This window comes from Homarus americanus, unplaced genomic scaffold (genome assembly GCF_018991925.1).
Source record: "Homarus americanus isolate GMGI-L3 unplaced genomic scaffold, GMGI_Hamer_2.0 scaffold51476, whole genome shotgun sequence".
In the NCBI taxonomy this organism is placed as follows: domain Eukaryota; kingdom Metazoa; phylum Arthropoda; class Malacostraca; order Decapoda; family Nephropidae; genus Homarus; species Homarus americanus.
In genome coordinates this window covers 4,414,162-4,440,989 of record NW_024736148.1, presented here as the reverse complement: position 1 = coordinate 4,440,989, position 26,828 = coordinate 4,414,162, and the positions used below count along the sequence as shown (strand labels likewise).

Sequence of the window (26,828 nt, the reverse complement as noted above, 5' to 3'; positions counted from 1 at the left end):
GAAACCTCATCTTAGAAAACCAGACATTTTCGTCCCTGGCTATGTCAGGTTTGGAATCATGAAATTCTCCCCAGTCATTGTTACACGTTCTTCTCCCTGGATGTCCATCCCCATCCTCACTTCTAGCTCACCCTTTATACCATCCTTGGTTCTCTTTGAATCTCTAAAAAACAAATTTACTCACATCAGTCAATTTTTTTCTAGTTTCTTTCAGCTCACGATCATGAATTGTGTATTCCAGTGCTCTACGCATTTTGTCATACTTCTGGTACTCTTTCAATTCTTCTTTCTCCTCTTCCAGAGTCTGTAGTCTGTCTTCTATTGTCCGCAGGAACTCCTCAATTTTTTCTCTCTTACTTTGGGTTTCTGGACAAATAAAGCAGTTATGAATATCACAATCATTCAATGCATATTATTAGCAACTATGAACAAAACATTAAGCTATGCAAAATATATATTAAGTGTCAGACTTTGTCACTTGTACTATAACATTACATCCCACAACCTGAACTAAAAAATGTGAGTGAGATTAAAGAATCTTATGAACTGTACAGTACTTATGGTTCTTCCCCGCTTTCATTAACAAGTCTAGCAAATGATGTACCTTTTAGAATTACTTTGGATTCCTCTCTTCTTTCATCGTACACTCGTGTACCAGCAACTTCCCTTAGGAGTTTTAATCTTTGGGAGTCAGGGGCTGTTGCCATTTGGTTGATCTTACCCTGAAATTACAAAAGATGTGTCACTGTCAATACAAGATATACATGCTAGGCATGTACCAATATTTTACACACCAATAATAATAATACTTAAAAGTTTTCATCATATTACCTGTTTGACGATGTAATATGGGTTCGATCGAGAGAATCCTGCAGATTCCAAGAGATTCATCACATCAAGCTTTGTAACTGCTTTTCTGTTAAGAAAGTACTGATCTTTTTTGGCACCAATAACGCGACGCAAACATACCTCGTTCTTGTCAATCTGAAACAAACAAGACACATAAGATAAAAATCTTGAACAAGAAGGCAGTTAACTTCTTACTGAAATGACCTAAAGAAAGAATACATGTACAGTATATACCAAATCTCGAGGCTAAAGCCAGGGGAGCTGTCTTACACATACACATTACATATTTCTGTAGGGTTGAAATTCTTGCATGTGTTAAGGCTTTCTGAAATGTGGGCATAAAATCTGAAGTAATGTGGGTATCACCATTTTCAGATTATTTTCTTAAGTAACAATAAAAATATACAAAAATAATGCAACTCGGCCAGATGCTCGATTTTCAATTTTCTCATTTACTCTTAATAATACTGTTTGAGGCAAATTAAATACAGGTCCAAGAAAATTATTATGTAGGTACTCTTAAAATTCATTTGCTAATTTTGCACAATAAGGGTGAAAAGTTATAAGAAAATGTGGAATTTGGATGTGAACACAGGTTTGGAGGTGTGTATGTTGCTGGCAAGGCATCAACTGACTGACAGCAGTGGTCACTCCAGGTAAGTTCCTCACACCCACACAAAACTGAGTTAAGTTATCAGAGAAAGCCTACTAGCAATCAGAGGGCCAGCCAAATACCCCATCACAAATGTTTTCTACTTGAGGGGCCGATCTGTAAGCGTTAAATAATTACCATCCTCTGAATGTTCTTCATGATGAGTTTTATGCAGGGTAGCACAAAGCAAGGTAGAAGTTTATTAAAAAGAAAAGCAGTTTTTAAATATACTTACAGGTATTCTGCCATCAGCATTATCAAAGATAATCTCAACAAAGGCAGATATAACGCGTGGGCCCGTACCCTCATGGAGGAGGGCCTGCCGTTGCTCTGCTCGGAGGTGGTTGAACTCATCGCTGAGTACAAACTGGATAGCTAAAATGAAAGGCAAAGATCCTGTTACATTTTCTGATGCTTATGAAAGTTATCTTTAATTTTACTCCTGTGGCTAGGGGGAGGGGGGTGTTCTATGTATGTACATGAAAACAAACCAAGATCACCCTTTGGATTTTGAGGGAGAGAAAAAAAAAAAAAAAAAAAAAAAGCTGCCATGACAGTGCACTATGTACGTTTTTGTCCATGTCACCACTTATACTCGTCACAGGAATATGTTATGGTGTCAAAACAGGTTTTCATGGGTATGAATTCCAAATAAGCCAACCAAATGCATGCGGATTCGCTGCAAATATGTTTTCTAGGAAATAGTTGCCAATATGGTCCCTCTTATTTTATAAAAGTATATTTTCACAGCAAGGGGATTTTTGAAGATGTATTTTTAACATTTATAAGTGCTTATTTAAATACTATATAACATGAAACCAAATCTTGTATTCATCAGGTTATATTTTACTTGATTAAAATATCTTATTAGTGTAAAGAGATTTATTTCAGCAAACCAAGTCATGATTATCCCAAGAACTTTCCCTATCCAAGATCAGAAATGTAAAATTGCGAGAGTACACCTTGGTCAAATATGAGTAGTGTACTGTATGTCAAAATATAGATTGCCATTGGCAAGGAATCCAAACATACCAATTAAATTTGTGTAAGATACTGTGTGATATAATACAAAAGTTTTGTTGAAATTCATTTTCAAATGAAAAGCATTTTTACAAAAATGTTTTTAGAAAGACAAAACCAGTCACAGTACTGTATTTATTATATAAAAAGAAATGATTGTTTACAATTTAAATTACCCTCCATGTGTTTGTAAAATATATGATCTGAAGCACATACATAATTTCACACAAAACATGTCTTGTATATACAATTAGAAAATGCTACTAATTACTATCCTGAGTACTTTGTACAGTCAGCCAAAGCTCCATCGACCCCACCCTGGCTCTCGTACAATACTTGCAATTTTACCCGGCAATACTTAAAGCTAAACTGTATGTAATGGGGATTGTGATTGGTGGAACAATTTTTGGCTGAATCACTATCAGGATAAATGTTAAACAATCCAAAGGAAACATTTTTATAATAAACAACAAGTTTTCATCCCACAATGAATGTCCACCAAATCAATAACAAATTCCCTGTTCTCAGATTACTTAGTGTAAAGTAAAAAGATAAAATAAACTGTTAAAATACACCTATAAGCATTAACCAGTATGCACATCACATATTGCTGTGCAAAGTTTAGAGAAAAAATAATCACTGCTTTGTGTGTACTGAACAGCCACGGATAATTTATGATAACTCTACAGATTACAATCCTATGACCCCCTCTGGTGATCTGTTGGGGACAAATAAGACCATCAAAGATAACTTACCATAGAAGAAGTTACTCTTGCCAGAACCATTTCGACCAACTGTAAGAAATAAGAGCCTCTATTAGTAAACAGTACCTGTAATTAGCATTATATTTCTAACAAATAAAAACCACAGGAAAATTCCAGATGAAAGTTGTCAAATCTAATCACTGTGGCATCCCCTTACTAGACTGTAGCTAGCAGACATGGGGTCTCTTACTGGTTTCTATTGCCTTTAGTTTGCTTTATTATATTGCTATTATTACTTTGTCATCGATAACATACTATTACTTGGTCTACTATTACTGTACTTTTGGTCACGAACTATACACGATCAACACATCCAGTCACCACACTTGGAGCCTGGAGTGGCCAGATAGCATTTTTCGTGCATAATCCTCAGTATGTTCCTATTTTATCTATATTCTGCAGTAATTTATTCTTGTGAATAATGAAATAACAAATATGCATGGTATTTTGGTGTGTTACAAACAAGTTGTTATGGTTGTTTTTTGTTATTCCCTTGTCAAAGCAAACTGTTGAATGGCAGTAGCAATTCAGTAATTATGAGAAATTTTTTGGCAACCTAAGTCGTAAGAGTTAAAGAAATGTCTTTGTAATTGAAAAGTAGTAGACTATTATCTATTACTTTGCTTTTTATTACTATTACAGCCAAAAACTTGATATACAGCATTACTATTACCTGTATTTTAAAAAGCCTGTAATAGTCTATTATTATTACTTTATTACAATTACCCCATGTCTGGACTGTAGATATATGAAGTAGGAGTTGAACTGACTGAGGTTATATGGCGTTGGAAAAAACTTTTGTGGCAGGGAGATTCACAGAGTGCCAGTTTGGAATTTTAATGTGTTTTGGTAGGTAGATGAGTTAAGACCCATACTACCCCTATCAACAAAAGGGAAATGAACAGCAAGAAAAAGAAATAGGAACAAACCTGAGGAAAAAAGAATGCCCAGAACCCCTTTCCAATATAGTATTCATTTCTATATGGTTGGAGAGTAATTCTGGCTGGTCGTCTTTAAGAAGAAATTAAAGGGACTAAGGAAGAATTGCCGATGAAGGGTTATTTTGCAAGTAAGGACCTGTGCCATGCTGTCATATATTTTGGATATGTCAGAGACAAGTACACAGGTTTAACCACTGCTGAGTACTGATTGGTAGACTCAATGTGAAAAGAATTATAAAGGATCAGCAGTAGAGCATCCAGTGTGGAAGCCTTACTGATGACTACTAAGTGATATTTTGTTTTTGATAATATGGGTACTGTAGAGATTACCACTTCAAAAATCTTTGAAATTGTTGAGATAATTTTTTTATTTTTTTATTGGGCACTCCCCTACATCCTTGTGTAAGGTGAAGCGCAGAAGCGTTTACAGCGCCCAACAGGGAAGCATGCTAAGTTCATGCTTGCCTTTATGTCTCATGAGTTAAGGGCGTAGAAGCCTGAAGAGTCAAGGGCGTAGAAGCTTGAAGAGTCAGTGGTTTATGTCATCAAGTTATTGGAAGCTCCAACAACTTTCCCTGAATACGAATTTGCAACTTTCGACTTACAACAGGTACCTACTTTACTGCAAGGTGAACAGGGACTAATGGGGGCTAGGAAGTAAGTCCAAACAACTTCCACCGGCCCGGGAATCGAACCTGTGACATCTCGCTTGCGAGGCAAGAACGGTACCGCTTCTACCACCGGTCGCCCATTAGTGAGGTAATGGAAAATGGGTGGAAATTCTGCAGGGCTGGATTTATCATCTTTCTTTGGGGTTGTATGTACTGTACAGTATATTGACATACTGTACATCCATGAAGAGTGGATAGTCTAGGGAGTTTGGACAGAAAAGAAGAAAGTTCACCAGAAAACTTTTCAAGAACACGTGGAAGAATCTCATCTGGGTATAAAGCTTTGTCAGTTTTCAAAGCATCTCTTTCCAGTCTTTTAATAGTGGCCAAATTCAGGCATCTTTAAATCAAGATCAGGATTCATCTACCGATTCTTCTCCACGGTTGCGATCACTAAACTATTAGCTTTGATGAGAAAGGGAATGGATGAATGACTAACGAAGGTAGAACTGAATGCATTAAAGGTAGGCCAGAATAGCTTGGGGGAAGGGGGGGGGGGTCAGCAGTCTGTCTTTTTCCAGAGAGTTTGATTTGGATAACTTAAATTCTATGGTGTTATCATAATACCAATTGACAAATTTTCATTGGATAAGAGTTTAAAAAAACCTTAGAAGATTAGGAATTGTGATGATTTAGTTAATGCGAGATCTTACAAGTTTCCACTGTGTTAAGCACTATCAGAGATCTGCGAGGGAATGATGACCAGTCGTTTAAGATTAAGTGAAGTGGAAAATGCTCCCCCCCTATACTGTACCAACTTGTGTTGTGGATGTTGATATTCCCCAGCATTATGGGTTCAGCTGTGGAATCAGGTTGAATGTTGTGTGTTTTGTCAGCATCAAATAGACTAAACAGCAAAGGTATTAAGGAAAAGGGAGATAACTGAAATATTTAAGGTATTGGGAGGAGTGTTTGTAAAGTGAAACATTAGAGAGAACTTTAGGAGATTATGTTGTACAGGTATGTGATCTTAAACAGTGGATTGCAGCAGACCACCACCACTTCTGAGATTTAAAAGACGATTGTAACCAGGGAAGTTGAAACAAGAAAATATGAAAGAAGGAAATATTTGAGTTTCTGTGAGGAATAGTAATCAGGTTTAGCCAATTATAAGTGGCAGTGAAATGGAGGAAGATTGGTGTTCGTCACAAATACATGTAGTACTGCAATTTTTAATGTAATTTGTTTTAAGCACTTGTGTTAATAACTGTGAGTTTACTTGGTAGGGTGGTTTTAGGACAGTGCCACTGACCCCCAGGAAAGCCAACCGATCCGTGGAAATGTTCTGGTGCATCCACAAGTTACTTATTATATTCATCATGTTAAGGATTTTTTAATCGAGGCAGCACTTGGAGATAAGTATGTTTGTACAGTCAATAAAATAAAATTTCTTTACCTTTACGGTGTTATGCAAAATGACACACCGGAACAGGAATGAGTTACGGGTTTTATATGTACTGTATTCCTGTTAGTTTATCTGTGCAGTATTAACTTTATGTGATATACAGGATACATCGCATTGGTTACACAATGCATCACACAATTTAAAGTACTGTACCAGCCACACCAAATGAACATGGCCTTGGTCAGTGATTGTTGTGAAGGCCGTCAGACCCAGGGGTGCAGAATTATTATTTTTTTTTACTGTACAAGATGATTAGGAGAAAGAAGGCTAGCCCAGTGACCTTATGTCATTGATACAAAAGGTAAGAATAAGATATCATAACAGAGGAAAAGAGGGTTCCAGGCATCCCCTACAGTAGGGTTTCCTTGGGTGAAAACTGTCTAGCCTAAATATATCTACAGAACTGTATATACAATTGTGAAGTTACCATTTGAAAATAAAATTAATAATGGAAACACATACCCACTACATTGTGCCGAGGGTCAAAAGGATCAATGACAGTCTGTTCCCGATAACTCTTAAATCCTTGAATAATGATCTGAAAACAGAAATATCAGTCAAATATGGTAAACATCAATTTATAAAAGGGGTTTGTTAAAAAAAAAAAAGGGGGCACATTTTCCCGTTGACTTCTACCACATACATAATAAAAACATAGTGGATATTTTGCCGTGACCATTAGGTTCCTACTAACGCAATTTTATCGTGAGTGCACTCTGATAATTCTGTTTAATATGCCAGGGGGGTCTGCCACCCAACTCGGAAATTAGGTAGGTTTCTTTGGTTGTTTATGTCAAGTTCTATTAGGTTCTAATAAATGTAGCCTCTTTTACAATGATAAGTTTCCATTCAAAACAGAAATATGGTAAGGTATGTTTATAGGCACACAATGATTGACTCACGGAAAAATAAATGCCAAAAGCCGCCAGTCACGGTCAAATATAGATCTCACGTTCACTGCTAATGGCCAATTAACCAATCAGAGTGCACTCACGGTAATGCAGCGTAAGTAGGAACTTAGACAGTGACGGCAAAATATCCACTGCCCAATAAAATATGACAAGGCGTAATAAAAAAAAAATTTAAGGAGAAAATTAAATGACCATGTATAATTTGGTTTCTAAATCTTCTGTACACTAATGCTTTAAAATTTTTCAATTTCACACTTGCACTTCTTTTTCTAGTCAACATGAAATTAAAAAAACATACACATTGTGAACTTAAAAGACAGTCTTTTAACATTTTACAAATTCAAAAAGCTGTAAAATTAAACAGAACTCAGCTGAGCATTATTTAGCCTTGTTCAGGCCAACACATGAGGGGACAATGCCTGTAAACAAACATGAAATGCACCAGCATAAACAGTACAGTAGGAAACAAAACAAATGAAAGACCGGCTAAAAAAATTAAATTAGGAATTAGTACTTCCCCATAATCAGCATGAAAAATTACATTAAAAATTTTTTTAATTTTCATCAGTGAATCATTTGGTGAAATAATTACTAAAACTTTGGAAACAAGTCTTCTTCTAAAGAATATTTTCCTAAAATTTTTCAGTCTAATGAGCACTGTTGTAAACTTCGATAATGTATGTAGGTTGACAATTCTGTACTATTTCCAGGCCAACCTGACCCGTAAGCCACATCCCTCTTGTATAAAAATAGCTGATTGTTTCATAGAAAATGTTTGTGTAGCTGTCCATTTATTCAAACTAAATGTGTTCACAACTGGTAAGCAGACCTGTTATTATCTAAAATAATGTTAAATAACTGGACTATCACAATGCAAATGATTTCAAGGCATTAGCACTTCAGAGAGAATGTTAGAACATTTTAAATACAGTATTAATCATAAAAGGTCGAAGTCATTATGAAATTCGCTTTCGAATGAAGTTTTTTCATATTTCTTTGTTTGGTACCAAACATAAAGGAAACAGAAACAAATGATACCCAAAATGTAGTGCAATAGGTAATGAACTACAGTTTGTATGGCTGTATATATCCTAAAAATTTATAGAACTTATAAAACGTGATACTGTATAAATATGCTCTTATATATGCGGAAGTCTGGGGGGAGATAAATCGTTCAGGGGAACAGCCACTGAACTTGACGGGAATTTTGCTCATCTTGACACAAGGCACAACAGCCAGCAGACCTCAACTGTCAACAATTGTCAGCGCTGTGGTACTTAACCAACAAAAACATTTCTCACACCCACAAGCAGATTATTAAATACTTTATCCACTAACTTGGCATTCTCTATCTTAAATACTGCGTTGTGACAAGATTTAAGTAATACTACTGTATGTGCTACAAAGTATTAAGAAGCGATGTAGAGGTTTAACATTTTCATCCAGTCATCAAGTATCAAGAAATTTGGTGCAAATGAACAAAAATCTCAGCCAATGATGGATAAGGTATACTGGAGATAATCTGTGTCATAGTATTCTAATGCGAGCTCTACCGCACTGGCAGTACAAGTCAAGTGCCCAGCTGATCAACCGTCGATCTGGCAGCGGAGTCCAGAGGCTGTTCCCGAGAGTTTTACCCCCCCCCCCCGACTGCGTGTAAATAAGCGTGCATTTCTATTGAGTTTTATCAGTTTTATAAATTATTTGGGATAAATACAGCCATACAAACTGTAGTTCATTACCTAATGTGCTATATTTTTGGCATAATTTGTTTCTGTTTGCTTTATGTTTGGTACCAAACAAAGAAATATGAAAAGATTTTATTCAAAAGCGAATTTCATCTTTGACTTTGACCTTTTATAATAAATATTTAAAATTTTCTAACATCCTCCCTGAAATCATTTGCATTTTGTTAATCCAGTTATTTAACATTATTTTAGATAATAACAGGTCTGCTTACCAATTGTGAACATATTTAGTATGAATAAATGGACAGCTACACAAGCATTTTCTAAGAACCTATCAGCCAAGTGTACCGTAGCTATAGACGAGGGGCGTGGCTTAAGGGCCAGGTTAGTGTGGAAATACTGTCGAGGTTCAGCCTTAGCAGCTACCTGATGAAATTTCTCCAATGATAAAGCTTTGTTACCTTGAGAAACATACGAAAAACACACACGGAATGCATTTTGCATCACTTCCCTTTTATGATTTTTAATGTCTTTTCTGTTCACGAAGGAGCAGCTATTGACCCTCTGTCCACCTGCCATGTTTATACAGTACACTATCTTATGGATCGGTTGATGGTTCCTTTCAGTCAGTGATTAATGTTTTTGTTCCCCCCAAATTTTATTTACATATGGTGGCCAGATGCAGTAGTAGGCAGCTAACAAACAGGGAGGTACTACCGCCTGGGAAGATAATGGAAGCATAATGTGTTGTCTAATGGTAGACCCTGCTGCCATATGGTACCACAAAAATTGTGACCAAGTCCCAGGTTGCTGATCTGACTTTCTGCCTCATTTACACACAATTTCAGGGTCTCCCTTGTTTCTTTTACTTTGACAACACAGCATACATACTGTATATCATTTCTCACTAATGCTCTTTTTTTTTACGGCCCATTATTATTATCATTACCCTGTATTTTCATTTAATATATTTTTTTATTCAATTCATTAATTATTATGATTATTAATTATAATTATTATATTTTTGCCCCCAGGCCCTGATGTGGGTCATTGACCTGTGCCCTGGTGGGCTAATTCTCCCCCCCCCCTCCCTCAAAAAAAAAAATTACTTAAATATACTGGGGGATGCAGGTTAGGAGGTTTAGGTTTAGCTTTTTTAGGTCATTTGCAAGGGAAATGGCATAAGAAAAGTGTCTTAAAATTGTCTAAACCACCAGAAAAACATATTGCTCAGCTCAAGTGAGATATTGGTTGAAAATGCAAATTTACCGTCATAAATATTAGCCCACTTTTCTTGTTTCCATCGAAAACAACCCAACCTAACTTCCGAACCAGGTGCATATTATAGGTTGTTTGCACAGGAAACATCATAGAAGAAAAGCGTCAAGAATTGTCTAAATTCTAAACTATTGATTTCAACCTTAAAATTCACAAAATTCTTTAGATGACAACAAATTAAATAATACCCCCCAAAGGCACAGGATATGGGTATGGCAAGACTTATTCAAAATGTCAAGGTTTATTGGTACAGCAGTCTAATGCGGATGCGTGGTGGGCAGACTATACAATGATAGCTTTATTAAGATGGCCTTTCTGACTAGCCTTACCAAACTTGGTTATTATTCGGTTTAGCTCATCTTCAAATCGCATAGAAGCACTTACTTTTAGGCAATTTCTACCTCGTACATACATTCCTCAACCCTTGAAGCCTCTTGGAAACGTGTTTCTTTCAGAAAAATCGCACAAGTGAGAAACGCCTAAAAAATTAGATCAACTAATCTCCACCCACCATTTCTTGTCCCACCGCGAGCTGTCTGGAGTCATGAGACGTATCACTGCCTGCCTCCGCTCTCTTATATCATGGAATAAAAACAAAAGAACTAATGCATTTTTTTTTTTTTTAATTACACATTTCCCATGGAAAAGAAGGTCAGATCTGAACAAAACAATAAAAATATATCAGAAATCAAACATTTCTTGTTAAAATTCGAGGGTGTGCTAAAACGAAGGTAAATATTCGTCCATTGGCTGTCCTCAGGTTTTGGTATGAAAATAGGTTTATTTTATGTTTTTCGGTGTTTTACTCAAATCTGACCTTCATTTCTTTTGCAAATTAGCGTTTTTTGCAAAAAATGAACTTCATTTTTAACAAACAGCTAATTTATAGACAAATGGAGGTAAAATTTGAGTGAAACACCAAAAATACATAAAAAAAAAAAAAATATTCTAAAACCAAAGGAAGCAACCTACTTAACCTAACCTACAAGGAGGAGGTAAGGAGATGGTGTACCTCCAACTCGGCCCACCCCGTTAGACAACCACACCCATCTTAAATAACCAACTGGGCCCACACATTACTAACTCGGCTCACCTTGCACACTTCAAACAAGTAGCTGACGAGAGGTTCAGGAATGACATTTGGACCCCATCTGCTTGGAGTGCATTTAAAAGAAATGTCCGCACAAATAATGACTGTGATGAGTGGCATAATCGCCTAACGTGAAAGCAAGTACTGTAAAGGATAACCTTTAACTTCTATCTGCTAATCGAGTTACTCCATCATGAAGCAAAGCTAGTGACGGTATTTGTTAACTTTAGTCCAATAATTCTTTACGATAAATTTGGAAAATTTACAGAAAATTTGAAAAAATTAATTTCTTCTATGATATTCCGTCGGAAATTAAGGATAACCGAGATATTAAATTTTCAATATTATTAGATTTGCTCAGTCACAAGTGTCGTCATGATTTGTTTACATCTGGCGGAGAAGGTCTAACCCCCAGCCAGTGCTCCTTATCTCTGTCTTAGCTTCTTAAGCGTCTACAGCGCATGTGCGGGGATTGTGTGGGGGTTTCTTTTTTGGCTATAGTGATAGGAGAATTATTAATGGGCAAGAGTTTTTTGTCTTAGCCAATGAACAATGTGTGGGTGCGTCGGGAGCGGAGATTTGAATTTTCAGTACCAGATATGGCTGAACAGGTGGAAGAGCTGTGCCGACATTGTGATAAAGATTATTTTACGTTAATTGCCGAGTTTCATCAGAATATTAGGGTTTTTTTTAACACAGTGTATCACCGAACAACGTTCTTTGTCCAACCTGATTCTTCTTCAGATTAAGGTACGATGCGGGTTGGTTGGAATTTTATTTATGTGATTTCAGAGAGAGAGAGAGAGAGATAAAATAAATAAATATCCAACTCTTTTCGTTCAGACCGATGCACTACTATAAGTTGACAGTGTTTTGAATGAATTTGACCTTCAAAACTGGCACAAACCACTCGTTTTTTAGTTTCCCCCCACTCAAAACCCCCGGTTCCCACGGGGGTTCCCCATTATTGTTGGGGGGTCAAACTCAAAAATCTTTTATTTGTGACCGTTTTGAAGGTGAAATTCATTCAAAACACAGCAAAATACAACTGACTTTGTGGAACCAATTGTGTTCGTTAAACGAGGGACCACTGTACATGAACAGTAATTATTTAATAAAGAAAATTATTAAACATTGGTAAATAAACAAAATACAGAACAAATGAAGGTGATTTGGCACCAGCGCATAAACCACCGAGCCGTGAGATGATTGCAGTCGCATTAACAATGTTTTTATTTCGTGAATATATTGATGAGAACGAACGGGGTGACGAAAGGAGTGGTATTATATTACTTTAGGACATTGTGCGCCCGAAAGTAATAAACTACTGAAACATTTAGATCTTGCTATTCTGAGCATTTTGAACCCCATACATACATGGCGGAAATGGATTATAGCGACACAATTGAATTTAAGTGATTTCACGTAGTTTTCAGTCTTCGTCTGTGAGATGTTATCTGCACATCACGCATGCCCAATATTAACTGACGTCATCCAGTCGTGACCAATGATATATCGATATCATCACGAGAATTTTTTTTCGACCGATCACGTTTGATATTTTTGAAGGGAAGCATCCTGGGTAATTTCATTGACCAGCATCACAATGGTCATGGTGGAGGTTGGTTGTCATTTGTGATCCTACGATCATTTTAAGTTTATTGCCGAGTTTTACGAGAAAGACGATCATTCTATCTAATTCTTACGTATCCCTGGTCCTTCCACTTCTAAGGTATTGTACTTTCGAACACGACGCACCCCAAAGGATTTTACTACCGAGACATTTAAGTTAGTTTAAGCTAGGCCTACCAGTGGTCCGCCCACGACTATGGGTTGGGTTGGGTTAAGTTTTGTTAGGTTAGATGATTCGTTTCCTCCCCCACCCAAAATCCCCAATTTCCCAGGCTGGCTCTCCCCCATTATTATGGGGGGGCAAATATGAGCAATTTCCGCCGAAAATGAAGGTCAGATTCGTTTAAAACATACCGTCCTAAAATAAAAATTTACCAAGGGGGTAAAGCAGTGGTTAAGAAACGGGTTAAAAATAGTGGTGACGAAGCACGTTGGTGACAGTATGGGCAGACCTTGTTGGACTGTATTCAAGGAGATAACTGACCAAGTGAGTACTGTACAACCTCAGGTAAACATGGCGGGAACCTGTGGACAGCCAATGGACGAATATTAACTAAAATGAATTACCCCAAACTCAGCCACTAAGATCAGTCCGTCAATACGGGTCCGACTAATTACCCAAACGTAGCCGCAATGAAGTCAAATAATGGTCCTACATGAATAAATCGGACTGCCAATCACTTCTCGACTAGTATTTGGTGTCACAGTCACAAAAAATTGGAAAACTTAATTTAATCTGAGTTAATAGATCGCGTGCATGTACCGAGGGAGCGAGTAATTACCCAAATGTAGCCGCAATGAAGTCAAATGATGATCTTACATGAATAAATCAGACTGCCAATCACTTCTCGACTAGTATGTATGTATGTATGTATGTATGTATGTATGTATGTATGTATGTATGTATGTACGTACGTATGTATGTACGTACGTATGTATGTAAGAATTTGGTGTCACGGAGTCACAAAAAATTGGTAAACTTAATTTAATCTGAGTTAATAGATCGAGTGCATGTACCTAACCTAACACAACTCAGATTAAATTAAGTTTACCAATTTTTTGTGACTGACACCAAATAATAATCGAGAAGTGATTGGCAGTCCGATTTATTCATGTAGGACCATTATTTTACTTCATTGCGGCTACATTTGGGTAATTAGTCGGACCGGTCAATTTCCACTACGTAATAAAACACTTATTGATTATTTTGTGCTATATTTCCCTTTTTAAGAATCAATATTAAGTTCCGTGCGTGGTCACTACGAGAGAACAGTGTTAAGGTGCTCCTCACTGGCCAAACACCCTATTTACCACTCAAGGAAAGAATCAGTCGCATATAAAATTATACTTGTAGACATTATAATGAGCATCAATACGTGGACAACATAATCAAACTATATCCCAAAATTAATCAATGTTTAGGTGAGATAGGGCTGGTCTCCCCCCCCCCCCTGGTACTCGACCTGGGGATCCTACCTGGTTAAAAGTACCACCGTATCATTAAATTCTTCGTAACTCACCTGTCTGATATACATGATGATTCTGCGCTTATCTTACATCCACATTTCCACACACTCGGACCATAACTTCTGGAGGCGCTACGTTATCGAAGGCATTTTCCACTGGCGACAAAACCAACGGCCGCCGCAACGAAAATGGCGGTAAACAGTAATAGGTTCGAGTATCTCGTAAGGAGCGTTGACTCTCAGTTAAAAATAAAAAAAGTAAAGCATCAAAAATATTGTTTTAAACATTCAAGTTATCCAGTAAGGGTACACGAATCTCTTTTTGTGGAATATTATTTTACAGTTCATATACATATATTTTGATAGATCAATAGGGTCTCACCCTTTGTTACATGAAGTAATTTATTTGGCAAATATTCTACAAATCTGACACAAGTCTTACTTGCTAACCACAACGTTACTCTTCTGTTTGATATATTAATGAGACGTTCCAAAGTGCTTGTCAATACATATTCTACTGGATTTAAGACAAGATCAAAAATAGGGCGGGAATCTCGCCAAGAATGGCGGCGGCACGTACAAGTTACAACGTTATTTAGTTATAATTCCTACTCAGGTGACAGATGCCGCATCTAAACCCCAAAGAGAAGTACTATGGTGACATCTTTACGAGGATGGAGACGAGGGAACCATCACGCCTCGAAAATTTGTCTAGCCCTTGGCCCTAGTGTATGATTGTAGAACCATATATGACTAGAGAACCACATGTACCATAGAACCACATATACTTTAGAACCACTTATGACAAGGGAGCCATAAATATTGTAGAACCACATATGACTAGAGAAACACATACTATAGAATCACACAGGGGCGGATCCAGGAATATTAGAAGGTGGGGGGGGGGGTTCCACTTCAGTCGAGTAGGAGTGGGTAGGGAGGTACTACCCCCTGGGAAGATATTGGAAGCAAAATGTATTGTCTAATGGTAGACCCTGCTGCCATATGGCCTCACGAAAATTGTGACCCAAGTCCCAGGTTGCTGAGCTGACTGACTGCCTCATTTTCACACAATTGCGAGTCTCAATTGTTTCTCTTACCATTAACAACACAACATACATATATTGTTTCTCACTTATGATCTTTTTTTTTGTATTTCTTTATGGTTCTTTATTATTATTATTATTATTATTATTATTATTATTATTACATTTTCGTCCCCCAGGCCCCGATGTAGATCAGTGACCTGTGCCCAGGTGGGCTAATCCCTGTAAAAAAATAATAATCCACGTACTGTAGGACCATTCATGACTTAATAGAACCACACTGTAGACCCACAAATGACTAGAGAACCACATACTATAGAATCACACAGGGGCGGATCCAGGAATATCAAAGGCGGGGGAGGGGGCAAGAATTTGTTGGTGGGGAACATGGAGAGCGCAGCAAGCCTGTAGCGTACAGTATGTGGCCAGTTGTCAATTCTCTTTAGTTGTCTATTTTCTCTTTGTATGGGAACACAAACGTACGTACATGTAGATATCTCACACTCAGGAATGAGGTAGGATAGAAACTCACAATGCGTTTTCTGTATACAGTATATATTGTTGTACAGTGCAGTGCTAAGGAGTTACTAGGTGAGGAGTAGCTTGCTCAGAGGTCCTGTAGGGCGAGGAGCTTTCTGAGGGAGCTGGGTGGTGAGGCGCTGGAGAGAGGTCTTGCTGGTGCCTGTAGGTCAGAGTAGAATGGTCTCCCTTGACTTGACTTGACGTCTGTAGATAAGGTAGAAGGCTATTGCTTGTAATGCTGAGTGGGAGGGCCGGGATTACGATTGGAAGTTCTTTGGTGGCGATTTGGGGGAGAGGGGATTGGTGTAGGATCAAGGAAAAGAGGGAGGAAATTTGAAGGAAAGTAAGAGATTCACAGTATCCGGGCTCAACCAGATATGCTGAGGTTATAATAATTATATTTGAACTTACATCTTGCGTGATTAGGTTCTAGCTCTCAAGCCTTTGTCATTTAGTTAAAAGTATGTTTATTTTGAGGTAGCCATTGTTCCAAGGAAGGGGTGACGACCTCTGGCCAGGTTCTTGTGGAGCTGGCTGAGCAACGTATCTTTTGTTTTAATAAGAATGGAAGGAAGGGGCAAGAAGACAAGTGTTGGAGAGGCCAAGGGTAGTGTCCTTTGGTCACTCTCATCTTTTAGTGAAGCGTTTTGTTTATATAGTAGGAAAGTCTAATGTTTAGGAATAGTTGTAGGATCCAACTTGCTACTTTGTTCACAAGGAGGTGGTCCTATCTTTTGGTTTAATTGAAAGATTGAAGCTTGACTTGAAGGTACAGTATTTAATGGCTATACAGTTCTTTTGTTTTTGTATTGAATTTGATAATTTTTAGGTGTATTTTGGTATTGGTGGTGGGTTGTCGACTTTTATTCTGCTTAATCTGAACCAAGCGTGTTCTTCTCTTGCTCTTCTTACTGGTTCGTCGTCGAGCCGGTTTGCTACAGTTTCTGAGTCTAAATCTCGTACTTTTTCCCAAGTTCTTTTGGCTTGGATGTAGATGTCTACGTTTACTGCGTTGATGTTGCCTCTTCTATGGAGTTCTTCGTTTGTTACTCTTTCTTCGTAGCTGGTGTTATATATGAATCTTAGGCTTTTATTTTGTACCGTTTGAAGTTTCTTGATTCTCGTTGCGCTAAATGAGTTGGTTGGTACAGGCGGGCAGCACATTACTGTTTTTATTACTGCCGTGTATAATTTTCTTTTGTTTGGTATGTTCAGTTTTTTAAATCTTCTTATATCTGAGAGTTTGCTTCGTAGTTTGTGGACTTTTTCGTTGATGAAGCTCTGGTAACCATTTGTTGAGAGTTTCAGTCCCAAGTGGATTCTTCATCCACTTGGGTGATCCAGTGAGTTTTTTTTTAAATGATCTCCCTGGCCAGCCTTGGCCGTATTTAAACAATCTAGAAACATCAGGGTTGGAGGTGGCCAGGCACACCCGGCACTCTGGTCCTAGCGTTGCTACGTGTGCGTCCGCACTGGAAAGTAGGTCTACCAACATTGCTGGCTGTACGCTGATTGGCTGGTAGGCGCGCGGGAGCTCAGTCGTCACTTGTTGGGGATGGGGCCCACTACACGCCCACCCTGAATTTTTTTAAATCTGACCAATGTCATGGCCATTTTGAGGCCATTTCGAAGCTATGCGCACTTGATATTAGGAGATTCGGAAATCAATAGTAAATACCTTTTACTATAAAAAAATTGCCTGAGTACAATACTACATTAAAGAAAAGGGGGGTCCGGACCCCCAGGACCCACCTGGATCCGCCCTTGTCACATGACCTAAGAGTAGAGAACCACATTCTGTCGAACCACTTATGACTAGAGAACCACTTATGGCTAGAGAACATGACATGACTAGAGTAACATACTGTAGAACCACTTATTTAGGTTCGATTTGGTTTAGTTAGGTTCCTGTTGCTTGTATTTACTCAAATTAGCTTTCATTGTGATGTGTTAGGCTAATTTAGCAATTGCAAAGGTAAAAAAGGAAAAGTTAGGTGAGTTAAGAATTAGATTACGTTATGTTAGGGTTTAAAAAAATATAATATATATATTTTATATAGGTTTTCCAAAACAATGTATGGAAGGTGTAAACATTTTTTGTTACCTTAATTGGATTACCTGTAAATAAGATACACCCTTATTTTACCTGATTATGAACACCCTGTAAACGGGAAATTGGTGATAATATACGTTTAATAGAGGTCTATAAGCAGTCGTGTCTGGACTTTGTCAATACATTCGACAAAGTACCCTATGAGGACAAGGTATAACAAGTTCTTTACTGGTGAAGCGGATAAAGTATAAAATAAAAGGTCCAACAGTGGTGAAGAGGATAAAGTAAATTGACATTGGTGAAAAATGTTAAGTCGGTAGTGGCTAATAGGCTCTATGTTTACATGAGGTTAAGCAAAGTTGATATGGCCACGGTCAATGTTAAAAGAATATACCAACTGAACGTCCACCAATACTATATTTTTTTTTAAGTTGATATTACTTTATCTACTTTACCGCTGATCGGCAACTTGAACCTGACCCGAATAATACTATCCGACTATCCAGGCAGAGCATAGGGATTTTGAAAAACAAAAAATACAGAAATCCTTTTCCAGACTCGGACTGATTCTTCTCCTGTGGCGAAGGGGATAAAGTAAATCTTAAAAGGAAAAATCGGGACCCACAGCTAGTTATTAGAACCATCTACCTTGTCTTATCGTAGATCCTTAGTGCTTGACATTTTACTTGTATCTTCTTCACCAGTGATCGGCTCGTTAGCCACTCGGAGATCGGTCACGTCTTAACAGCACTGGGCATGTCCTGGCTCTAATATTTACAGGAGAAACAAAAATTTAACATTTGAAATTCCTTATATAAATAATTAATTTGTCCACAAAACATAAATATTAAGGTAAATTGAAGCTTTACTTGTTCTAATATTTTGATAAGAGTTAAAGGCGGTGGTTCGTGGGATATTAATAACATTGAGTGAGACGGAAGGTTGCTGTTAAACGTGACCCTTGTGTTCATCTAATACAACAGTAACTCAAGTGACCTACACAAAAGAATCACGTAGATTCTTAATATTAATAAAAAATCACTCATATTCCTAATATTTGACTAAGTGAACTATTACAGAGAAGCGGAAGAACATCATGAATATACGGTGTGCAAAGGTAAGTTTCATGAGCTATTTTAGTGTATCATTTCATCACTTAACAATTAATTAACGGTTCGGTCTATGTCTGTTGTTTGCTTCTAACTTTATTGTCCAGTGTTAGTACAGGAGGATACCTGCGATGTCTGGTAAAGTCACACTGGATAACACTTCCCATATCTGTCCAGAGGCAAGACTCACCCCATGACATGTGAGAGGTACCCGTGTTACCGCGGTTCCACCAACATCCCATATTTGATATTTTGGAATATATAAAGATCATTATTTTCCAGATACACTGTCTTCAAATCTTCAAGTTGGTGGTTGTGACGCATCGGTCTTTTTATATTAGTGCATCGTTCTATTTGACCTAACCTATCCCCAGATTAGGTTAGGTTTGGTTGTTTTGATGGTGATTTTCTCTTTTTTTTGTTTTTTTTACACATACCATGTATTTCGAACACCCAAAGAAAGAACATTGCACTACTATAAATTGACCGTGGCATCCAATTTTTGTTTAATCCGGGAAAAACAAATAAGGCTGGATATTTGTGCGGTTGTCAGGTAGTTTTTATTTATTTATTTATTTTTTTTTAGATTGCCACCAGAAGGAGGAGATAGAATTGGACTAAAATTTGTGGAAGCGTTATTTAAAATTATTAAATAGATAAATGGAAACGAGAAAGCACAGAACCTATTAGGGTAAGATTATTATTTCGGTCATCCACATATTTGGAAGTTGAAATTATGTTTTTCCAATTGTTTTTGATGTGTTTTGGACGATTCTGACCTTCATTTCTTTTGCAAATCACTACCTTTTTTTTAGTTACCCCCCCCCCCTCTTATCCACTAATAATGGAGAACCCCCTAGTGGGAACCAAGGGTTTTGGGTGGGGGGAAAAACACAAAAAGTAGTAATTTGTGATAGAAATGAAGGTGATAATCGTTCAAAACATCATTTCAACCTAGCCTAACCTAAGCTAACCTAAACCTAACCAAAACCTAACCTAACCGGTAAAAATCGGTTACGGCACTGCTTCTCAAACATTTGCAGAATAAATGCTACAGAAGAAACAAGTCTAAGAATTGTTTAAACTATTGATTCCAAAACTTAAAATTCTAAAATTTGCTGGATGGCCAAAATGATATTGGCAGTGATAAAAGCTACCATAATTCCTTAATGTGCCTGAAAAAAAAAATTGTATTGGTATGATAAAATATTGAACCATAATTCCGTACCTCATTTTGTACCTTAAAAAAGGAAATATATATATATATATATATATATATATATATATATATATATATATATATATATATATATATATATATATATATATATATATATATATATATATATATATATATATATATATATATATACAGTATATATAACTTCACCGTGTTGAGTTAACTGATCTGACCAGGGCTGTGTTGCATAACCTCAATTAATGATACAGTATAAGCTTTGGGCTGCATATTCAGACACTATTGTACTGACAAAAATCTAGACACAAGCCCCTGCCTGTGCACATAAATAATTATCTGTGGTCATAAGCAGTGTTCTCAGGATTGGTGGTACCTGTACTGTATTTAGATTAGTCCAATCTGGACTTTGATGTACAGTACCATCCTAGCTCCCTTCTATGGGCCTGTCTCTGTCATTTAATGCAACAATTCCTTTGGTAATTTTATGACAAAGTTAGGTACTGTACTGTATTTAAGAATACTGGGAATAACATAGTGAAAAAATATAATGTTTAGCTGCCTGTAGTTATGGTTGGGATATTATGTCCTCAACTGTGCTCTAGCATTACAACATTTAGCATTGTTATATTTATAATGGATTCCAGACTTAATTATTTTATCAATAACATGACTCGCTGTTTACTGTGTTGCTGTAGAGAGTTGAGTTAGTTTTTGTTCCACCTACTTTTATCATATCTTTCGCCTGCCTTCGCGTGAAAATTTTAATTGTTCCTTACTTCACAGCCAGAAGACCTGATGCACATGCAGCATTGCAACCTGCTGTGTCTACCGGAGAACTACCAGATGAAATATTATTTGTACCATGGTCTCTCTTGGCCACAGCTCTCTTATGTAGCAGAGGATGATGAGGGGCAGGTTGTGGGGTGAGTTCTTACATGTCTTTGTGTATCAGCCCATTCTTCTATCTGCATTTTGCAAGTACAACTCCTCTCTATTTTATCCTCCCTTCCTTAGGCTTCTGTTTTTTTTATTCGTCTTACAGATAGTGGATAAGAGATGGAATAATAGGGAACAGTACTGTACTCACAAATCATATTCTCATTGCTAAGCTAATACTTCTTGCATCATATCTGTCATGACCAATGTTTGTACTGTATTAAACATTAAATATGGTTATATGGTTAATCTTTCCCCTTGGCTAGCTTTAGTTAGTGTGGTGTTGTCATCACTATATCTTTGGCTAGGTCTAAAAATTAACCCAAAATTACAATTTTGGATGGTTTGATTTAAAACTTAGTAATGTAGCATCATTAGTATTACTGTACTGGAATCTTGTGCTTTTGTGGAGTTGCAGTTAATATTTATGAGGTCTATATACAGTATATATATATATATATATATATATATATATATATATATATATATATATATATATATATATATATATATATATATATATATATATATATATATATATATATATATATATATATATTGTTATTGTTATTGCTTTAGTTGTTGTATAATGAATTAAAATATATTTTTGTGACACAGGTATGTACTTGCCAAGATGGAAGAGGAGAGTGAGGAGGACCCCCATGGACACATAACATCCCTGGCTGTGCGCCGAAGTCACAGGTAATGTGACCTACACTGTAACATCTTGATATGACCTCCATTTATTATTTAGAGGTGCAGACTAATGGAATTATTTTGTATAGACATTTTCCTTTCTTATAGTTCTTCACAGCTGTATTTTATGTGCAGTACTGTACTGTATTTTGATATTTTGTATTTCTTCCTATCTTCTTATCCTTGCCATGCACAACTAGTGAAACTCATTGTGTACTAAATCCCCGGCTATGGCTGATCCCTTATAGTACAGCACAGTAATTAGTTTTTGTTTACTTGTATGTTCACTTTTGTTCAATTCACTTTGTTTTTAACCTCTGCCTGTCTTTGTAACTATTCACCCAGTCTACTGGAGGTTAAACCAGGACTTACCTCATGAGTCCTTAGAACTAATGTCAGTGTAAGACCTTCACTGATAGTTACCATCAACACTTCTACAGTTGTTTTTAAAGCTGTGTTTGTTGTTTGTAAGATGTTATATGTATGTATGTCATGTTATTCTTCTCCTTTATGAAAATTTAAAAAGCACTTTTATTGCAGACGTTTAGGGCTGGCACAGAAACTCATGGATCAGACGGCTAGAGCGATGGTAGAGTGTTTCAATGCCAAGTATGTCTCTCTCCATGTCCGAAAATCAAACCGAGCAGCTCTAAATCTGTACACTAATACATTGAAATTCACGTAAGTTGTCTATGTGTTAGTTGTCAGTTTCTGCTTTCAAAATACAAGGTACAGTAGTTCTCGCCCTTATCTGCAAGGTTTGCTTCAGACACATGCAAGTAATTTCATCTAGGGATTACATTTTGGATCTAAAATATTACCCTAGAATTTGCCTACCAGGTACATGAAAAGATATTAAAAATTTTGACTATGTAGGTTAAGTAAATCATTATAACCATTACATGGGCATTTTCCATAGGTTAGGTGTACTGGCAATTTCTTAACAACCAGGTCTGATGAAGGTCTAAATTTAGATAGGGAGTTTGAGGCGAGCGGTGGTTTTCCTAACGGGGTCTGGGATGCATTTTGGCCTTTCTGAAGAGTATTTTGACAAAAAATACTGCACATATATTTTATACTCACTAAGACTTAATTACATTGCCTTAGAGTAAACTAATTTTTCATTAACAAATAATTAGATATTGCAACACATGGTGAAGATATTGTTGGAAAACAATGTATGGTAAACTTCTGAAATAACAGGCAAATAAATAAGTTATGTATACTTCCGTGAATATTATCCTCTCGGTCATTCACCCATGCCTTACAGATGCATCCATACATGACACTTCACGTACTCGTCGCGTGTCACCTCATACAGTAGATGTTTTGACATTCAGCTCTTGTGTTATTTGTTTGTCAACAGTAGAGACAACCATGGGCGGTAGACACAAATGTTTTTTTCCTCCGTGAAGATAACCCAGCCCAGTAATCAATACCCTTATTCTCATGTTGTTGTGCAAATTCAAGAATTGTCTGTCGATGACGATCTTCTAATTTTCCCGTTTTTGCCGGAGTCCTATGTTGAACCCCTGCTTCTTGCAGCCTGTTTCGAATTGTTTCAGGTAAAACATCCATTTGCAATCAGTCTCTCAAAGCAACTACATTTGAGGCGCCTAGAATGGGAGTGACGTAAGCGCCAAAATCATGATTTGGAGATATGGCCACAGGTGTGTTCACTGGCCTTTGTTCTACATGATCAAGCCTGACTTTGAGTGTCACTTACACCACCTCAAGGTCTATCTCTCGGAGTTGCCTGTCATCAGCTGGGGTAATCTTCCTGGGCCCACCACACCTTGGTTGGTCTCAAAGATTCTCTAACTTTTCCCATTTCCGGCACCAAAATCAGACCTTGGGCTTGGAAACTCCAAATTTTCTATTTAAAATTATTGCCAAGAGAAATTATGTCTAGGAATCGTTTCCACCAATCAGCTCAATCGTTTCCACCAATCAGCTCCATTGTTACAAGACTACTATGGATTCTTTCATAAGTTCACTCTAGTATTGAGACATTAACACAGGGGGTGAAGGAACTCTTTGAGGCAACTGTATATTTATATGTTTACCTCCTTTATTGTTTGTATCTTATCGCAGACACGGAAATTTCACTGTTTCACGCCCATTTATTCATCCCTGACTACGGTGCTGCGTTGCTACACCTTGTACCCCACCCCCACACACTCCCAGGCTGCGGGGGTAACTGTACCTGTTACAATCCTGTTTTCTAACAACCCACTGAATTTTTACATGAACTTTCACAAACTTTCCAAACATTAGAGGAATACAGTAGTGATAATATTCTGCATATTTCATGAGTTAGCATTCCTTGCTTTTTATCTTATTTGTATACTGCCAAGTTAAGTATCATTGGTACATATAAATTGGTGTTTTTATTTTTTAACTTATTTACATCTTTAAATATGCAGTGTGTCTTATTAAAACTATAACGTGTATAGAATGACTTGTGCCTGCTGAAAAAACTCCCTGCAACCAAACCCCAGTTATTTCCATTAATTTTTATGAGAAGAATTGATTTACTTATTGTACAGTAGTTTAATTTAAAGTCACACTTTCAGGGAGGCAACTCCGACAATAAGTTAGGACACCACTCTTAGATTATTGCCATAACAATCTTCCCACACATATACAGGGTGTACAGTAGTATGTTTAGGTTTGATATTTTTCAGCTATTGTCAATATACTGTACATATTAGTGGTCTTGTGTGGGGTGTGTCATAACAGCTGGTGTTGTGATTTTCCACAGGATCTCAGAAATTGAGCCCAAGTATTACGCAGATGGCGAGGACGCCTTTGCTATGAAGAGAGATCTTTGTTCTTTTGCACTTCAAAATGATGTCACCCCAGCAGATCCCAACTCCTTCTTTGACAATAAAAAAAATGAAGAAAAGTGAAATTCGGTAATCACTTCTAGTTGAGATATTCTCAATGATCATGAAGAAGAAAAATAACTGAAATGGTGAAGTTCAGTGTAAAACAATATAAGACATATACTGTAGCATGAGCAAGGGCTTGGGGGAAGATAAATATATATTTGAGTGTATGTGCATATATTTGGAATACAACTACTGTACCATAGCTATGCATGAAGAAAAGAGCTGCTACTTGCTATTAATTGGATGTTGTGAGAGAGAAAGTCCTCACTTTTGTAACTATTTCAGATTATGTTTATTACTTATTCATTTTGTATTCAGTACCGTATAAACAAAACTGAATCAATTGCTAATGACAAATTCCATGAGTGAAGCAATTTGCAAAGTTAAAAAAAGGAAGAGAGAAAGAATTCTCAGTCATAAGAGGAAATATAGTATAAACCGAGTACAGTGCAGTATATTTATTATCCTTAAAGGTAATGTTAAGTTTTTCCAGTGAGACATAAGCTTGTCCATGAGTTATACCTCAATCTGTGACCCTCATAATATAACATTTTTCAAGTTAGTGTTTGAGGTTGGACTCAAAATCTATTTATTGTACCTTGTGGTTGAATATATTTTATTGTCAAATATTGACAGCATGTCGTACTGAAATATGTGTATTTAAATAAGTTACAGTTTATACAGTATATTTGTAATTGACAGAACAGTATGTACGTAATGTGTATTCATTCAGGTTATGCCGATAATTTGCACTTGTATCCAGGACTTTTGTGTTTGTTTAAAAGATGGCTTGTTATGGCTTTTGGTGCACTGAGTATTGTACCTTTATTCCCTTCTTGTGTTTTTAATATGAATAAATAAATTCAATTTAGGAGGAAATTGTATCAGGAGTTTGTCTTAATTAAATACCATATGTAATGCAGGAACCATTAGTTAACAGTGATAACCCGTACAGGTACAGTATATTACATACAGTTGACCCTCGCTTTACGCGGTCCCACTTTACGCGTTTCCACATTTACGCGGTACTCTGCCGAACATGGAATGCTCACTTTCCGCGGTGTGTGTGTACCCTTTTACACGGAGAGCGACGCGAGCAGGGTGCACACAAGGTCGCCCAGTCATCAAAACATTACCGAGTTCTTCACCCGCCACCCACCACAGCCGGCCCAAGTCAGTGATAGTGATAATGATAGAGAGGATATGGACTTATATGGACTTTGAGGGGTTTGACAAAGAGGTCCTGCAAGCCTCTGTGGTGGATAGTGATACAATTGATACAAGTGATACAGGTGAGGGCCAATAATCTGCCCTCTGCCTCGGAACCAACCCCCCATCCCCGTGTGCCCAGCCATCTTTTCTACTAATGTAAGTGTTAAAAAACCTAATATTATTGATATTTCTCTTAATTATTAATTGTGTGTGCATACCATCATAAAATTAAGAAGTTATTTTTACTACAACGTAGGTATTGTCTGAAAAAGTGGAGCTTGGGGGTCGGCCCGGTCTCTATTTCAATTAATCCCATATGTTATGTTGTTCACTTTACGCGGGCCGCCATGGGTTCAATTGACCGCGTAAAGTGAGGGTTCACTGTACACTGAAACCTCGCTAATTTGATATTGTTTGGGCTCTGGCTCTATTGACTTAGTCTAAAATATTGAATTATCCCAACATATTGAAATTAACTCATAAAACAAAACAAAACACATGCAATTAAGTTCATCAGTTTAGAAATAATATACATAATGATACACCGTAATAAACACCTCAAACCAACAGTGAATTTAAATAAATCAATGTCTGCCTGTACAGTACTGTACATGTCTTTTACTTACTTTTATCCTCTTCACCACTGATCGGATCGTTAGTCGCTTGGGCGATCGGTCACGTCTCTGTTATTTTTCCTTTTCTTTTATCCTCTTCACCAAATGATCAACTCGTTAGCTGCTTGGGCGATCGGTCACGTTTCTGTTACGCACTGTTGGCAAGTACTGGGCATGCACT

At 37.1% G+C, this 26,828-nt stretch overlaps 2 protein-coding genes across 3 annotated transcripts in view; one reads left to right on the top strand and one right to left on the bottom strand.

Moving 5' to 3' along the window:
* LOC121872076 (structural maintenance of chromosomes protein 3-like) overlaps positions 1–14,565 on the bottom strand; it is a 50,519-nt gene extending 35,954 nt beyond the window's left edge. For both annotated transcript variants that reach the window (XM_042374765.1, XM_042374763.1), the window contains exons 1-7: positions 14,422–14,565; positions 6,765–6,840; positions 3,277–3,315; positions 1,737–1,876; positions 832–984; positions 605–722; positions 185–366 (exon numbers count right to left, since the gene is read on the bottom strand). In XM_042374765.1, coding sequence (XP_042230699.1) covers positions 185–366; positions 605–722; positions 832–984; positions 1,737–1,876; positions 3,277–3,315; positions 6,765–6,840; positions 14,422–14,436 — 723 coding nt within the window. In that variant the 5' untranslated portion in view covers positions 14,437–14,565. The remainder of the gene's footprint in view (positions 1–184; positions 367–604; positions 723–831; positions 985–1,736; positions 1,877–3,276; positions 3,316–6,764; positions 6,841–14,421) is intronic.
* A 4,157-nt stretch (positions 14,566–18,722) lies between these two features.
* LOC121872075 (N-alpha-acetyltransferase 11-like) lies at positions 18,723–25,705 on the top strand. Its single transcript, XM_042374762.1, has 5 exons — positions 18,723–19,105; positions 21,079–21,218; positions 21,850–21,933; positions 22,468–22,608; positions 24,692–25,705. The coding sequence occupies exons 1-5, from the start codon at positions 19,085–19,087 to the stop codon at positions 24,837–24,839; spliced, it is 534 nt and encodes a 177-aa protein (XP_042230696.1). The 5' UTR covers positions 18,723–19,084; the 3' UTR covers positions 24,840–25,705.
* Positions 25,706–26,828: the final 1,123 nt, after the last annotated feature.